At 43.8% G+C, this 16,964-nt stretch overlaps 1 protein-coding gene across 1 annotated transcript in view; it reads left to right on the forward strand.

Annotated features, from left to right (window-relative positions):
* Window positions 1-16,964, forward strand: part of MAN2B2 (mannosidase alpha class 2B member 2) — a 389,507-nt gene that overhangs the window by 86,275 nt on the left and 286,268 nt on the right. The window contains exon 4 of the mRNA XM_085642446.1: window positions 6,158-6,330. Coding sequence (XP_085498572.1) covers window positions 6,158-6,330 — 173 coding nt within the window. The remainder of the gene's footprint in view (window positions 1-6,157; window positions 6,331-16,964) is intronic.

The raw sequence follows: 16,964 nt of genomic DNA on the forward strand, positions 1-16,964 counted from the left end.
ATGGAGATCAAACTATAGCATTATGTAAATCGTGGCCACGGTAGTGAACACGAAATACTGTTTTGCAAGAGGTGTCTCTATATGGAGATCCTGGTAAAACCCCTGATCTGTATTTTAAATCCACTGTTGGTCATTTTCACTTTGAGTATGAGGAGAAATCAAGAGAACAATGGAGTGGGTCGAGACCCCTGGGCTTCTTTGGAGGTCATGTGGAAGTGGATCAACAAAGGTGAAGGATGATTGTGGAATATCATGGACATCAGAGCCAAGCCGCTATGAAATGGTGCTGGACAACTTGTTGAAAGGAAGGGAGCACCTACTGTCATGGAATCAGGAGACCACCTTGCTAAGTGAGGCTCCAACCTGGTGGTGTTTTACTCCCTAGTCGGTGGGAGACGTTAGGCCTTGGCGGGATGAATGGCTCACAGTACTAACAAAAGAAAGATTACAAAGGCAATGTGGAGACTATTGAGAAGAGGATAAGGCTTCAGTGAAGTAAGAAGACGGCCTGAAGAGTCAAACCTTTAGGAAGAGTGAGATGTTAATTGTGAATACCAAAACTTACTTAAAGTGCAGTATCACAAGTTGAAACCACATTATGTCTAATTTTGGTGGAAAAAAGGTAAATTCATTAAATTGAAAATGGATTTCTTGATAGCCAAGAGTAACTGGGCCAACAGTTGGATGGAAATTGATTGTTGTATGCAATCTCCCTTTTTACCATCTCAAGATGCACTCATATTATGACATTAACATGTGTGGACTGGTTTTCAAATGTAATTGTGGATTTTAACACTCATGAGTGCTGTTCATAGCAGCATATTTTCCCAATCAGTCATATGTGTATATTTTTGTATATAGCACAAGCGCACATCTTTATTCACTCTAGATCACGTTCACTGTGTCGTCACTTGGTAGGAGAACCTTATCCTTTGAGAAATGCAAATGTTATGTCATATCATTATGAACTGTGTCTGCATTACATGAGCAGAATTGGCAAAATAAATGCACTTATCACATAACTAACTTGCGGAGGAGTTCTTTACAACACTATTGCCATGGAAGTACAAGGCTACAATCCACCATATCCTCGAGAGCGGATGCCTAAAAGAAATGGCGAAAAACCGAACTATGGTTGTACTGTCAGAAGTACCCAAGGATTTCATGACTACTTAGATTCATTGACACTGCAGACCACAAACACAAATTGGCTTTATACCACAAATTTTAATTCATTCAAGTGAATTGTCCTCTACACTGCCTCCCCCCTTTTTCCTACCCGCATTATTTGATCCACCTGTTTTTTACCTCACCGATAATCTACTGCCCTATGATTTTATCCCCATCCAATTGGGAACCTTTGGATTACTCAAGCTAGGCATAGATTATGGAACAGCTTTGCACGGTGGAATGGGACTATTGGCTTAGTGGGGTTGAATCTACTACAGGCCGACGTTTAGTAACTTACCTGTTTATTCTCAGCAAAAGTATGGTAGCTCTAGGCTATGGGGCCAAAACATCTAGAGCCAGATGTACTAAGAACTGGTTGCAAAATACTGGTTGCAATTTGTAGCCAGTATTTTTGCTACTAGTGTGGTAATTTTTAAACTGACCTAAGTACTAATAGGTCAGTTTGCAATTGATGGATTCCTGATCGGTAGCAATTCGACCTACCTCATGAACATTAATGAGGTATGTCGCAAATTGTGATCCACCAGGAATCACAGCCATCACAGGGATGGTGGCCTGCTGAGGTCAGCAGACCATCATATCTGTAATTGCTTTTAAATATAGCAATTTTAAAAATAACAAAACTGGTTTCTTTATTGAAAAACAGAATGCATTTAAAAAACAAAACGTATGAGTATAATTTTTTTAGGGTAGGCAGTAGTCATAATAATCTGTGAAAGTGCTTGGGTAATAAGTATTGCATCCCGCGATTGCTTGATTGCCTCAATCAGAGCTAGAGTTGCCCAAATCCATCCCCCTCCACATATGGACGTGCCACATAGTCTTTATAATCTTCCCTACCTAATCTTCCCATTAAATCATTGTTTCTTTACCAACTCCCTGAGACGATGTATGGCATCCAGTCCTGTTTCAGATCTGTTCTCAGCATCACAGAATTTCCCCTAAGTTTCCGTTAAGTCTCATTTTAGCACTGCCCTGACTCCATACGTGGATCTTTTACAAATCTCCCCCCCCCTCCCATATCACAACTTTAAATAAGCCCCACACTTCCATCGCTTCACTGGGCGGCCCCTCATTTTCAGAGAAAATTACTTTCCCTGTTGTCTCCTTTCATGTTGCATTTAGGAGCGCTTAAGTGCCTAGTCTCCTTGTAGGTATTTGGACCCTCACTCTTCCCCAGTATTCTGGTATGAAACCGATGGACCGCTGAGCAGAAAGAATACTTCCTAATAATTGGATGCATTTGTCACCAAACATCTCTAAATTCCCAACAATTCATCCACTTCTGAAATTATATGGTCACTCTAGCACTCTGAGTCCCACTCAATGTTGGTGTCAATCTGTCCAGGTCATTGTCATGCATACAGTAAAGTTACCTCCCCATACTTCATGTGCTTGCAATTTTGAAATGATTGTGAAAGCTCATCTAAGAAGGCAGGGTGATTATTGTTTTATTGTGGGGCCAACAATGCCAGAAGAACCAGAGTGTCCTGATCTAGCAATCTCTCTAAGATTGCGTATCAGCCCTCTAAATCCATCCACCTTGCTTGTAGAACAGTTTGGGTCCAGGGAGAAATCCATTCCACCATCCCTATTGCACTTGCAGAGTATGTTGTCTTGCGTCTTAGCTAATGTGCAAAGCTCTTCAGCATTAATGTGTGCTTGCTTCCTGGATATATGTGATGTGCGTTTGCCTATGCCGCAAGTAAACACGCACCTTGTGTCTCTTTACCAGCGTGTCCATGCCCCTCACATTCCATGTCAGAATGTTATATTTTTTGATTTTGGATCACCCATATATATGTTTAGATTATTGTGCTTGCATGGTTCGCAGTGCGAGTTTTATGCAGACCGTTTCTTACCCACCACCTCAGTAACTTAGTCAGCACATCAGCACCATATGACCTTATTCCTTGAAATTCTGCACCCTCCACACTGACATCCCAGCTAAGGAAGTAACGGGCACCTAGCAAAAACAATACAACACACAGTCCAGGAGCCCTTTTCTGATTCATCCCCATTAGAACAATGGGGATGTCATCCATAGTCACATTTGGCTCCTCGTTGTTCCTTGCTGCTGGAGCTTCGTTCATTCCCTTTACCCACTGCCCACCTGCCCCCAGCAGACAGACATACCATGAAGAGCTACCGTTCACATGAGTTGTGCTATCATCCCCTCAAATAGGGTATCAGACAATCCAGATGTAAGTTCCAGCCCCTCTTGTGCATCTATTCCTGAGTCCCCAGAATCCATATCTTCAAAACCAGTTTTGTTTCATGTTCTGAGGACCCCGCATCCATCCCCTTTTAGCTTTGAGATAACAGATCTGCTAGTTCTCTGACACATTCCTTGGCTGCCTGCGCATCAGTGGATTTTGTTCTCAATCTCCTGTTACGCCGTCATCTGGACCAGTATGTGCTCCATCTCTCCCTTGGCCCTTGATTGTCCGGTGGAGCCTCTATGCCTTTAAATTGAAGCCAACGCAAGGCCTCACTCATAAAGGAATGTTCCCTTCTTCTTCTACAATCCTGAGCATGGCAGGGTATATCAGAGGATAACACGGGCCCAGTTAATGCAGTTGTTTCTTGACTCCCACAGAGGAGCCCCCTAAATTCTGGACTTTGTGTAATCTAGGAATATATTAATTGAGCTGCTGTTGATTGTCCATTGGCACTTCCTTCTTGCTACTAGCAAAACAAGGATTCTGTCTCTATAGTTGAACGTTCTCACCACCTCTGGTCTAGGTGGCGCCCCAGCACTCTGTGTGCTTTCTCAACAGAGAACAAATTGGTGGTTTTGCCTGCTAGTACTGTTGACATCCACCACTCCAGAATAACACCATAATTGAGCCTACAGCACATTCCTGCAGCCCATTTTCTCTAACATTATTGCTCCAGGAGTACCCTTCTGCAGCCTCTGTTCTAGTCCTTAAGCCCTTCACCTCATCTTTCAACAGTGCCTACTGCCTTTGCATTTCTTCCACAGTGAATGTCTGAAAGGTTAATGCAGATTTGTTGTTCTCTACCCGTTCAACAAGTTTCCTATGATCCACTCGCAAGAGGCCCACTTCTATTGCCAGAGCGTTTATTTTTGTTTCAAGTACGCTGTTTGCATCTAATAAGACCTGCATTATCTCGTTGAACTTTCCTGAATGCTCCTCGAATGTCAAGCCTTCTTGTTGCAATGTGGTCGCCTCCCCAAGGGATGGGGGTGGGGGGGGGGGTTGGAACCTGTTGCCCTTTCGGCACCTTCATGCATTTTAGTTTCACCATCTTCAACTTTGTATTTTTGCCCAGGGTGTAATGCCTCAGAGCACTCTACAGTCTCACAATGTATGCCACCCCAACGCAGGAACATGTACATGTCAATGGATCCGCCACCCACAGACAGTACCCTACTGCCTAGTAAGTTTGTATTATGTTGTAGGTCTCGCGCTCCAGTTACCTTCTTGCCACTCTGCCACTCCTGGTTCCCAATCCTGGATCCCACACAGTTCGAGGTACAGTAAAATGGTGTCTCACACCTTTCATGCTTGTCAGCACGTCTTCCACGATGATCCCTGCATGTACTCCTCCTGGACCAGAAACACCTCCTGAAGTCTGCCCTGTTGTCCGTCTTGGGGAAAGTAAACTTAGTAGCCCCTGCCACATTGAGGCCCCTTTATTATAGGTCTCGACTTGTGCCCAACTCACCTCTCCGAGAAAGCGGCGCTCCCCTCCACAGCAACTCACCTGATTGCGGCCCGCTCCGACTGAGCAGAGCAGTGGGCTCTGCTGATGCCCCAGGCCTGACCTGGGGCTGGGGTAACATCCAAAAGACTGCTGCGGCTCCTCGGAGGCCCCGTCTCGCCCCATCTGCCCAGGACTGCTTCACGCGAGGCAGGGGGCGCCCGCAGCACCGGAGCTCCAGGCCGCCCAGCCGCACTTTGTCCTATTCTCCTAGGAAGGGGATAGATACTCAATGCCTGAAAGAGCGCGCCTCGGATCTGTGCGCCGGTGGGTATCAGGACAGTGCTTTGCAGAAGTGTGGCTTACAATCACCGACTGTACTTTATACTTTTTCTTTTCATTTTAACATATCAATAAATGATTACATCACATTTGTCAGAATTCCTTCGTATATTGTTATTCATATATCGAGGTTCCAGGAAAAAAGTTTTGTGACTGTTATTGAAATGTTAAAATGAAAAGAAAAAGTATAAAGCATTGAAAAAATAATTCCTTCGCAACAGAACTCATTGTTGTTATATACTGTTATATACCCAGGTTCTTAGGGACACAGGGACACCCCATTGCAGTTAATGGTTTTCAGTCACCATCTTGGCATCGGCCTGCCCCCTTAGCTTTCTTTCTAAGCAGTGATCTATATGTTGTACTGATGCACCTCAGAAAATGTTATTTTGTTTTTTCTAAATTTTGTTTATTCCTGAATTAGAAGCCTGTCTTAACTGACTGATATGAGCGAGGCAGCTGATCTGTGATTAGTCAGCCATTGTCGCAATTGCAGTGAAGATGATTGGAAATATCTTGTATTATTTTAGATTGTACTTTAATCAATATTTTCCTTTATGTAATTTATTAATAACACCCAGTTTGAAGATTTACCCACCAAATCATCTATCTGGCTGCTGCGTTTCTCTGAGAACATCATTAGCACGTACACTCACGTAGGCTATCCTCCCTGTGCAGAGGCATATCTGTTGAAGATGGCCTCACAGGAGATCCTCTTCACACACAAGCGAGAGTCCAGTATGCATATAAAAGGCAAACAAAACATACCCTCAAGTTTTGAATAATATATTGTGAATGAGCAAATCCTTGAGTGAATCATCTGAAGGCCGGACCGAATTTTTAAGATAAATGTGCTTAATTTTGAGATGCATGTTTCCTAAATACTTTGTTGACAACTGGAAAATATAAAGTTCAATAACCTACCCTTTTTATTGGCAAAACTTACTTTTTGCAGAAGGCCATGGCTTTTTGTACGAGACGTTTGGAGTGAGACCGCAGTTCTCTTGGCATGTTGATCCCTTTGGTGCATCCGCAGCTACGCCTACCGTGTTCGCTTTGGCTGGGTTTAATGCCCATGTGATATCCCGTATTGACTACGACCTTAAAAGTGACATGCAGAACAAAAAGGTATGATCCATGCAAGACTAACAGAAATTACACATCCTAATGTTTTAGGTACTCCTCATAATAAGTAATACGTTCTCAGCGAATTACAGTCAAACTATAAGCAATTCTCTTTACATTTTCCAAATATAGTTAAGAAGTTATCTCCCTTGTTCTACATAGCAAAGTGTTTTTGTTAACTCTTTTTTTATTTCTTACATATTAAATTGGGTGTTTTGTATATTTTGGTCACCTTCCAATAGCTAGCTATAGGGGGCTGCAAACTGCATGAACGTAAAACAAGAAATAAGGTAAACAAAGGCAGTTAGATGCCATAAGATGAGAGAGATCATAAAAGGCGCTAATTGATAACTGGCCCAGGAAAATGGATCAGTTAAATGGTCTTTTGAGTAGTACAGTGTTGAAGAGTTTCCTGAGTTGAAGATCATTTGGTTCTTCTTGATCCAGGCCATTCTAAGGACAGGGCTGTGCACAGATGGGTAAAGCCTGCCACGTTTCTATCTATTGGAGGGTAATGAAGGCTCATCTGCATGGATGAGGATCAAAGGTTCCTGGTGGGGGATGTCAGAGGGCTCTGCTATTATGCTATGGCTTTCACCCAGTAAGGCTTAAGGATAATAAAAAGCATGTTGTATTCAATCCTGGAATTGACATGGAGCCGGTGTTTTCAGGCCTAGTTTTGACAATATTCTACTGGTTCATACACACCATGGCAGGCTGATTTTATAGTCTTTAGGATATTGTGGAGTATGGGAAACCGCATTATTACATACCTGTGCATGTCTTTGGGCATTACCCCTAAAACATCTCAAATGGGAAAAATTGCAATGTTCAGAGAACTTTTATATACAACGTTTTTGTGTGCTTCAGAAGGAATGTGACCTCTGCGATTTTTCTAATAGGGAGTTGGGGGTTTTAGGGGCAATTCGCATTCATGTAAGAGTACGTAGAGGTACTCCTGTAGTATTATGTCCCATACTCATAAATGCTCTTGTGAATTGGCCCCTCAGTAATCTATTTCTTAGAATCTTTTGGAAGACTTGTAGAAGTCACTTGGTACTTGTCTGATCTCCACGTAACAAAGCATCAACAATAAAATTAGTGGTTTGATGGTGTGATTCTAATGGAGACTTGTAAACATCTTAATCACTGCATTGCTTTTGGGGTTGAATTGAAGATGATCCAGAGATTCTTAACCTTCTGGGGAGCATCACACAGTAACTCACAAAAGAAGTACTCTGTAGGTTCAATGAAGGTTGGGGGAAAAATCTGTTTCAGTTTAGGGCCTCCTGGATTTTCCAAACAAAATCTTTAGTCAGGACAGCAATATATATGATATTTTACCCTGATTTAATCCATGGGGAGACTGTGAAAAATCAAAGAGCTGGGTGTCGGAGAAAAGATTCTGGTGCTATATGAAAGACATCAGCCAAGACAGAATCTGTCCCTCTGATGGAACAATATCTTTAACAGGTTTTATCAGGCTGATTAACTTACTCTGTGGTCTTGTTATGAAATTATTTTGATGCAGCAATGGTCAATATATCATACTGCCAGTCCACAATATACACCAGGTTTCCATCATCGTCCCGCAGTCTGCAGTATGAACCTTTAATACTTTTTGCTTCAATAAACATTCAAATATGGTCGCACATTTACATTTCCCTGGTAACGCTCATATAAGAGCAATGAGTGCCTTGATCATAATGGCCTCAGTGTTTAATGCCAGACTGTATACCTGGGAATGTCTCTCTTCATTTTTCCTCTCACGTTTTAACAGTAGCATATGCCAGTCTTTCACTGTTACTTGCATGACCCTTTCATCTACAGGCAGGTCAGAGCCTTGACTTCCGCCTCTGCCCAATTGGTGATCTCCCTTTCCAAGGTCCCGCTCTGTGGGGATCGATCGCTTTTCCATTCCATTGCAAGTTTCTTCTGGCCCATAGCAAGGCAAAATGCACAACCGGGTTAATTCTCTGCTTCTCTTTGATATGCCCATTAACCCATGTATGCATGTTTTGGGATCCCGGAAATCAATTTTTCAACCACACTCTCTTAAGAACACTTGTCCAATACAAGGCAGTACCAGAAAATGTATAACATTTACACCTCTTGTGTCGGTTATGTAGGGCATCTATCTGACATGTTCAGAAGCATTTGGTGAAGTTACATGCCAAGAACTGACACATAGTGAGCCCATTCTCCTGCAGTAGGCCACGAAATGTGTGAACCTGTTCTCCCTTTAGTAGTTAGCATAGTTTCTTAACTCCTACACCCTCCCTCCCCAGGGCTGCACCCCCAGCGGTAAACTCAGGTAAGTTCCACAAAGGCAATTCAGTGAAGGTCACTTTCCTGTTTATTCTGGATAGCACCCTGTGCAAGTAAGTGTTTGGCCATGCCCATTAATCTAACAGTAACATTGAGCCTATGTTGAGGGCTTAATAAGTATGTTAAAATATCAGGGTCTCCCTTTACTTTCAGATCGTCCACCCAATATAGCCACCTGGAGACCCATTGAGGTTAGTACAATTCAGAATGAGCTGTGATCAACCCTTTTTCCAGCTAAGGCAATTGCCTTTTTTAGAGTGAGGTTCTATGTCTTTTGCTGCCCAATATAAGATTGACCAGTGCACTATTTAACTCTCCAAAGACGTTCATAGGGTGACACACAGGAAGAACAGTCAACTAAATATAGAAGCTGTGATAAGACTACGATCTTGGACAATGCTATGCGCAACCTGTGCTTTCGACTGAAGCTTCTTCCATTACTTCACTGACTGATGAGTTCTGGCAACAGCTCTGGACAGATATCCTGCTACCAAATCTGGGGAGAAGATGTGGTCAGTTGGCTTAAACTGCCGACTTTGGTGCAGGAAACCAGGGTTCGAGGCTCGAGGTTGCGTCCACATCTTGTGATTCTGGGCAAATCACTTAATCTCCCCGTGCCTGAATGTGTAATGTAAATACGGTGCTATGTAAAGCGCTCCAATACCTTCGGGTCGAGTTTGCGCTATATAAATATGCAACCAAAAAAATAAAAAATCAGTTTCACTCAGATAGACAGACGCTCACATAATGGAAGGTGACAGCTTCCCAAGTGAACTCAAGTAGCAATTCATGTAAAGACCTTACCTCTTGATTCTTATTTGGTTTTAGTGGGTAAAGACATGATTTGCTAGTATTCACCCTTAAACCAAACATGTCACTTAACAGTGTCAGAAGGTCAAGCAATAACTCCAAGTCCCACTCTGTAGCATTAAAATAGCAAAGGATGTTTTCAGCAAAGAGGGAGATTGTGTGTGCGAATGTGCCTACATTCAAGCCCCACTGTTTGGTATAACTGTGGAACATACAGACCATCAGCTCCATAGCCAGGGCAAATAAAAGAGGTAAAGGGGGTATTCCTGCCTGGTGACCCTGTAGATCAATTATGGTTTCGGGATTAGTCTACCAGTTCTCATTATTCGTGTACAGTAGTTGTATCCATTTCCTTAGCCCAATGCCAAGGCCCAATTTTCAGATTCCGACATGGCGTCATCGACTCCATGGCCAGAGTGAATAAGGGGGCTAAAGAGAGCAGTTCCTTCTTGTGCCCAAGTAAATCAATCATAATTTCGGGATTACTCTACCAGTTCTCATGATTTGTGTACAGGAGTATGTTTTTCCTTATGCTAGTGCCAAAGCCCAGTTCATCTAGTGCTATGAATAAGTATTCCCATGTCAACATGCCAAACTCTTCCTCCATGTCAATAGATGCCGCAACTAGTATTTTAAAATCCAATAGGCATTAGCTAAGGACATGAAGCAGGTGTCTAACGTTGGTCACCGTGATTTTCGTTGGTATACAGCCTGGCTGGTCTGATTGGATTATGTTTGTCAGGCACAGGTATATTCTGTTCACTAATTTCTTGAATAAAGTTTAACATTCAGTACTGAGCAGTTACACAGCGCGGTACAGTGGCATATAGAATGGGTCTCTTCTTAGTTTGGACAAATTTGCAAGTAAGACTTCTTCTGTTGGACTGGGACAATATTTCTTTTTCATAAGCCAGGAGCATGCAGTGTACCGTAAGTCCCATAGAACTCCACAGTCCATATCCTCTAGATTGTCAGTGATACCAAGTCATTCCCTCGTGCTCTTTCTAATTTGAGCATTGAACTTCTCACAAAAGGCCGACATCTCCCGACTGTATTTTTTATCACTATAAAGCCCAATGCTAGCACTCCTACTATCTATATGATTAGACCCCACGTAAGTTGAATTTAAATAGTTTCCTTCTATCCATGCAACTATTTTAATTTTTGAGCTACAACTCTTTGTGACACAAACTCGATTACATTTTTATTTATTGTTTGATTATTTAAAATCATGAGAATTAAAAATAACACTTCTTATATACCAAAAAGTTAAAAAGCAAGTCATTGATACAAACTGGTTTAAAAAGAAAGCGGTGATGTTGCTAAAAGTTCATTGGGGCGAGATGTCCCTGATTTTAAATGTTCAAAATTGTCCAAATTCATGGATTATCTAATCTAAGATATGGGCTAACTAGAGCAATATAATCGTTGCTGTGAACAAAAGAAGAGGACCGAACATTAACATTCATGAAGATGGGATGGGGCAAAGAAGCAGAAGCGGCATTTGAGGCCTTGCACAGAACGTTCAAGGGTTCGTTAGAGGCTCAACTGGCGTCACGGATGCGCAGGTTCAGGTAGGATTGCTTGCAGGCCTGCCATTCTAAGATTTTTGGCCGCTCTTGTGACAAATTTGGTGAACCGGATGTCGAGCATCGTGTTTTCTGGGTTCATAGCAGCTATGACGGCTTGTTAGCATGATCAAACTCCGTGTTTGTTCCATTCGCCCGCAGCAGGATGCTTCTATCATTAAGAAATGTGGGACAGACACAGACCACGTGCTCAATCGATTCCGGGTGGTACCCCCAACCCCTGCACTCTGTTTTATCACTTGAACGTCCCCATTCAGGTAAGTGACTTAAAAAGGGCCATTTACCCCTCCTCAGTGCCATAAACCTTTTCTTCCATGAAAGAGCACAAGTGCTTGATAAATAGGGTACCTCTGCTCTGGGCTTGAATTCCGAAATAACTGTCCAGGCATATTTTCTTTTGGACAATTGTGCCCTATCTGAATGAAATTACCAAAGTCAAACACTTCTTTTGATAGAAAACTTTGGCCTGCCGATATTTCTTGCCACAGGCTAGCCTCCAGACTACCTTCCTGGGAGTTGCGCAAACTGTTACACAGCTTGCTAAATGCGCTGGCCTCGATGCCTCAGTGATCTAATAGCCCAAACTCAAGCCTTATCTGGACTGGTGATGAAGATTTTGGCAGGTGCTATACTCGTTTGAAGATTCTAGTTGTTATTTTATTCAGTAAGTTAATGTTCGACCCCAGCATAATTAGCTTTCAATACTGTTAGAAGTGGAGTTAAGCTTGGTCCGAGTAGCTGTCTTGCGAGTTTCATTAGTGCAGCCTCTAGTGGCGGGGCTTTTGCCTTTACTACTATTTCATTCTGTTTTAAAAAGGTTCCTTTAAAGTTCATGTGAATCCCCAAATAATTATAGGGTGTCACTGATTCAATGTTTTTGCTGTTGAAGAGCCACCCGCCACTCGGCTGCTTCTGCTTCCCGAAAGTGATTGACTTTGTTTTCGATAGATTTAATTCCAGGGCTTTACTTATAGTTTAGGGAAGCAGCTGGTCAAGTAGTCTCTGTAGTCCGACCCTCGTGTGGCTGAGTAAAACAAGGTCATTGGCGTATAGCAGGTAACTAATGCAGGATCCACCTAGTTGAGGGGAATGGGAATTAACGTTGTCCATTAACTGAGATAAACCTGAGATAAAAAGATTAAAAAGGATGGGGTCCAGCACACGCCCTTGTTTGATGCCGCAGGAGGTCTGTATTTCTCTTGAGACGTGAGATCCCTTTTCCCACTTTATACGGATCCATGTATTTGAATGGAGTTGACTTATGGCCTTTAAGAGGACAGGGGGTATTCCCCATTTCTGCAGTTTATGCCAGAGCAGGCCCCTAGGCATCCGATCAAAGGCCGCTTTAAAGTCAACGAAGCAACAATGTGGTGAAATTTTTTTGGCCACAGCTTTCTCCATCAATACAGATAGTGCGAGTAAGTTACTAGTGGTTCCTGATTTGGCTACAAAGCAGGTCTGATTAAAAGGTAAACGCTGGGTATTGTGTGCCCAGGACGTCCGCTCTTCAAGCAATAGGCTAGCATAGTGTTTGGATTCGACGTCCAAGAGAGCTATCATCCCATAGTTTTTAGGATTGGCCCGCCTACCTCCTTTGTAAATAGGGTGAATTATGGCTCGTTTCCATGACTTGGGTATGTTATGATTGAGCCAGCAATATGAAAACAGAGGGGCCAAATGTTCATACCACAATTTAGAGTCTGCTTTGAACAGGGCCTAGGGAAGACCATTGGGCCCAGGGGACCCATCTCACCGAGCTTTACTGATGGTACGAGCGATGTTATTTCTCAGAGCTTCTGGAGCCATCAAGGTCTTTAACAGAAAATCGTCTTGCTGGTTCACAGTATCAATGGTGATGGCGATCGGAGCTTGGGCGGCCAATTTTATTTGCACGGTTGGCGTACCATTGCTTGTTGTATCTAATAATAGCTGCGCGGGTTTAGATGATGAGTAAATACAGGGTCTGTCATCTCCGATTTATATGTTCTTTGAAGTGGTCTGTTAGAAAGAGGACCCATTCGGCTTTGCTTATATTTGGGCTGCCTTGCCTGCTTGCGCCCATTGACCTCCTATTCACAAGTGACCAAAATAGCTTGGAGTTGGAGTTTTTGCTAGTGTGTACTAATTTCAACCGAAACTGGTCAGCAGCTTTTTGTTTATCTCTGTAGATTGCTAGCCTAAATGCTTTTTGAGCTTGCTTGTAGTTGTTAAATACATTAGCATCTCCCGGGCACTTCCTGGCATGACGTAGAGCAGTGTTCTGTTGGGTTTTTAATTTTTTGGTTGATTGAAAGTTGGTGGATTTCGTGAAGAAGACGGAAATTCACTGATTAGTTAATTAGCCAGCTGCCGCCAAACGTCTATTGGTGTAGCATCCACATTGCGCCATGCACATAGGAGAGCTCTGCATTTTTCCATTGTTGTGGGGATTGAGCTCTATTCAGTGTAAACCGCTTCCGAATATACATAGGGCCGGCATCATGCAATGCTCTATGCGCCAGAGTAAGAGCTTTAAATTGCACCCTCTGGGCAACAGGCAGCCAATGCAGATCGCGCAGATATTTTTTTACGCAGTCTGCCTGAGATGTTAAACAGAAGTCTGGCAGCCGCATTCTGTATAGTCTGCAGTTTTTTAAGTAAGTATCCCGGAATCCCCACATACAAAGCATTTGCATAGTCAAGGCAGGACAGGATAAGAGCACGAACCACAGTTTCCTTAGCTGATTGTGGCAGCAACGGAAGGAACCTTCTTAAAGACTTAAGAATGCCGAAGCTCAGTCCAGCCAATTTCTTGGTTTGGTGGACAAACCGTAGGTCCTCTTCAAACCAAACCCCCAGATTTTTTGCAGGGTCACCCTCAGAGTTCGGGCGAGGAAAGTCAGGAGGCCACAGAGATTCTCTAAAGGTGGATGGAAATTGACCATACAAGAGGACCTCGGACTTATCCTCGTTACATTTCAATTGGACGGAGTCCAACCACCGGAAGACCGCAGATAGGTAGTTCTGAGCAGTCTCAGTTGACAAATCAGAGTCCTTCCAGGTGAAGAGCAGTTGTGTCATCCGCATATGCAATTATTTTTGCACCCAACTCCTCTGCCAAAAAGATCAGGGGGAGTTAGGTAGATATTAAAAAGTAGAGGGCTCAAAGTAGAGCCCTGCAGGACACCAGTAGACATCATCTTGGCAGTGGAGGAGAAGGGAGGCATCCATACCTGCTGGGACCGATCATCAAGGAAAGATTTCATCCAATCCCACGCAGGACCAACAATACCGATATTAGATAGGCGGTAAGAAGCAGTTGGTGGGGTACCGTATCGAAGGCGGCAGAGAGATCGAGTAGAACAAAAGCTGCTCTGCCGCCCGCGTCGAGGCAATCCCGAATTGCTTCGGCCATTTCCACCAAAGCGGTCCCGGTACTGTAGGATGCCCTAAACCCAGACTGCGCTTGGTGGAGAAGACCAGATGTTTCCACAAAGTATTCCAACTGCCGAAAAACCACCTTCTCGCAAACTTTTGCCATAGCTGGAAGAAGAGAAATAGGACGGTAGCTAGCAAACTTAGTCGGGTCTAGTGAGGGTTTTTTCAGAAGTGGAAGAAGTTTGGCCTGTTTCCAACTCCTTGGCACAACAGTGGTCTGAAGAGATAAGTTTATAATTCTATTGGCCTCGAGAGAGACCACCTCAGCGACACCGGCTAACACCCTGGCAGGAATGGGGTCAGATGGGGAGCCCGATTTAAGAGATTTAAGGATGGCCAAGGTGTCAGAATCGGCTACGGGCGCGAACTTAGTGAAAAGAGGGGAAGGAACTATGGGTGCTGAGGATAACAAGAGAGAAAAGTCGTTCGATGGAGGAGGGCCCGATCCAAGACTGTCTTGGATCGTCTGAATTTTTTCAATAAAAAAGTAGGACAGTTCCTCACACCATTCAGAAGTGACTGGGAGGGTAGTTTGTTCAGAGACGGGAGATAAACAACTTCTAAAAATAGAGAAGATCTCTTTGCTATTGTTACTGGCTTTAGCAATTCGCGCAGCATAAAAGCTGATTTTTGCTGCCCCAATGGCTGCATAATAATTCCTCTGGGCTTTACGCAGGGTAGTTTTAGCCAACGGGCAATAGTCCCGACGCCAGTGCCGCTCCAATGTCTTGCATGCCAGTTTAAGATCTATAAGAGAGGCTGAATACCAAGGTTTAGATGGAATTATCCTCAGCCGACTAGCAGAAGGGGCTTTCGACACTGCCCTGACGCCTAGGCTAATCCATGAAAAGAACCCGGTACTTGCATCTTCTAGATCATTTGTGACCGGTGGCCCGGTCAACAAGATGGCCTCCGAAAGGGCAGGAATATAAATCCTGCGCGTCTGTATATTACAAGCCGGAAGAGAATGGGGTGAAAATTTTCCTACGGACCAGGAGAAATGCATCAGATAATGATCGGACCAGGTGACCGGCAAAGGTCCGATGCCAATAAAGCAAAATTGGAGCATACCAGATCGATTATATGACCCCCTTGATGCGTGGGGGATTTTATCCACTGAGTTAGGTGAGCCAAATCGAACATGTCAGTAAGTTTCCTGACACCAGAGGCTTCAATACAGTCAAGATGAATATTAAAATCACCAAGGAGGAGGCAATTGGGGAAGCGCAAAGCGCGAGGAATGATCACATCATCTAGGGCCTTAAGAAATGCACCCGGGGGGCCAGGCGGGCGGTACACCAGCGTGCCACCTAGAGTGTAATGGGGCGATATAACGATAGAAAAATCGAATGCCTCCCCCTCTGCTAGCCCCACCGAGGCATTACCAGAAAAGGCCCAAGTGTCTCTAAATACTACAGCAGTTCCACCCCCTCTCCCCATTTTCCGATCCAATCTTGCAATCTTAAAACCCCGCGGAATAGACTGTTCAATCGAAGGGGCACAGGATTCGTTAAGCCATGTTTCAGTAATAAATAGCAAGTCTAAAGATTCGTCAGACAAAAGTTCGTGGACGTCAAGAGTGTGTTTGACCAAGGAGCGTGAATTGATAAGAGCAGCCCGGATAGTAGTTGATCGCTCAGGGCACAAGGCGGGGATACCCTCCTTAATGCGAAGCAGAATTTGCAAGCAGGGCATGTCCTAGAGAGATTCTGGAGGACTGCCCATTTTTTCCCATCAATACAGCTGACTTTAATCAAAGCCGTCAGTTGGCTTCTACTGAACCTCTTACCTCCCCTCTCCTCTGACACAGGGCAGGCAGCATAGCTGGCGCTGGTCGCTCCAGGGACGCAGACTGGCTTGCCTTAGGCGCGCCGCCGGCGCGCCCACTGCGCGAGTACGCTGCGCGGACGCTGCATCCGGTTTTATGGGCTGGAGTGATCAGGAAAGCCAACAACTAGAGCGCTAACCACAATCGCGGGCCTACTCGGACACCGCGTTAGCGTCTCTAATCAAAAATAAAATGTTTTATAAAAGCATAAAACAGTTTAATTCACAGGAAGATTAAAAATACAATAAATCGAATTTTCCTCATCACATCAATAGACCCCACACTTTAGCAGCAAAGATTTGATCACGATTTGATCACAATTTTGTTATTGCTTAATGTGAAATCCAGAAATGAGTGGGTCTGGCCATTTGTTCTTGTCCATGCAGGTGGAGTGTCCTTGGGAAAGCGGCCATTCAATATGGTGTAACCCACCCTGCTGAGTTGAAGAACTATATATTCTCCCAAGTTACTTGGCCTGTTACCTGCGGGATCGATTGGACTGCAAGATGCGATGGAACTGCTGGAAGTGTCATTGTAGTCCTCGGTGGTGTTTTGAAAGAGGTTTGTGTTATAGTCACCTGAGATTAGGCAGGGTTTACTGCCATGTTCGCTTATTAAATTGCACATGATTTCAATCAGACGATCCAATTTGGCCTTTTTCTCAC

Source organism: Triturus cristatus, chromosome 2_2, assembly GCF_964204655.1.
Source record: "Triturus cristatus chromosome 2_2, aTriCri1.1, whole genome shotgun sequence".
Taxonomy (NCBI): Eukaryota; Metazoa; Chordata; class Amphibia; order Caudata; family Salamandridae; genus Triturus; species Triturus cristatus.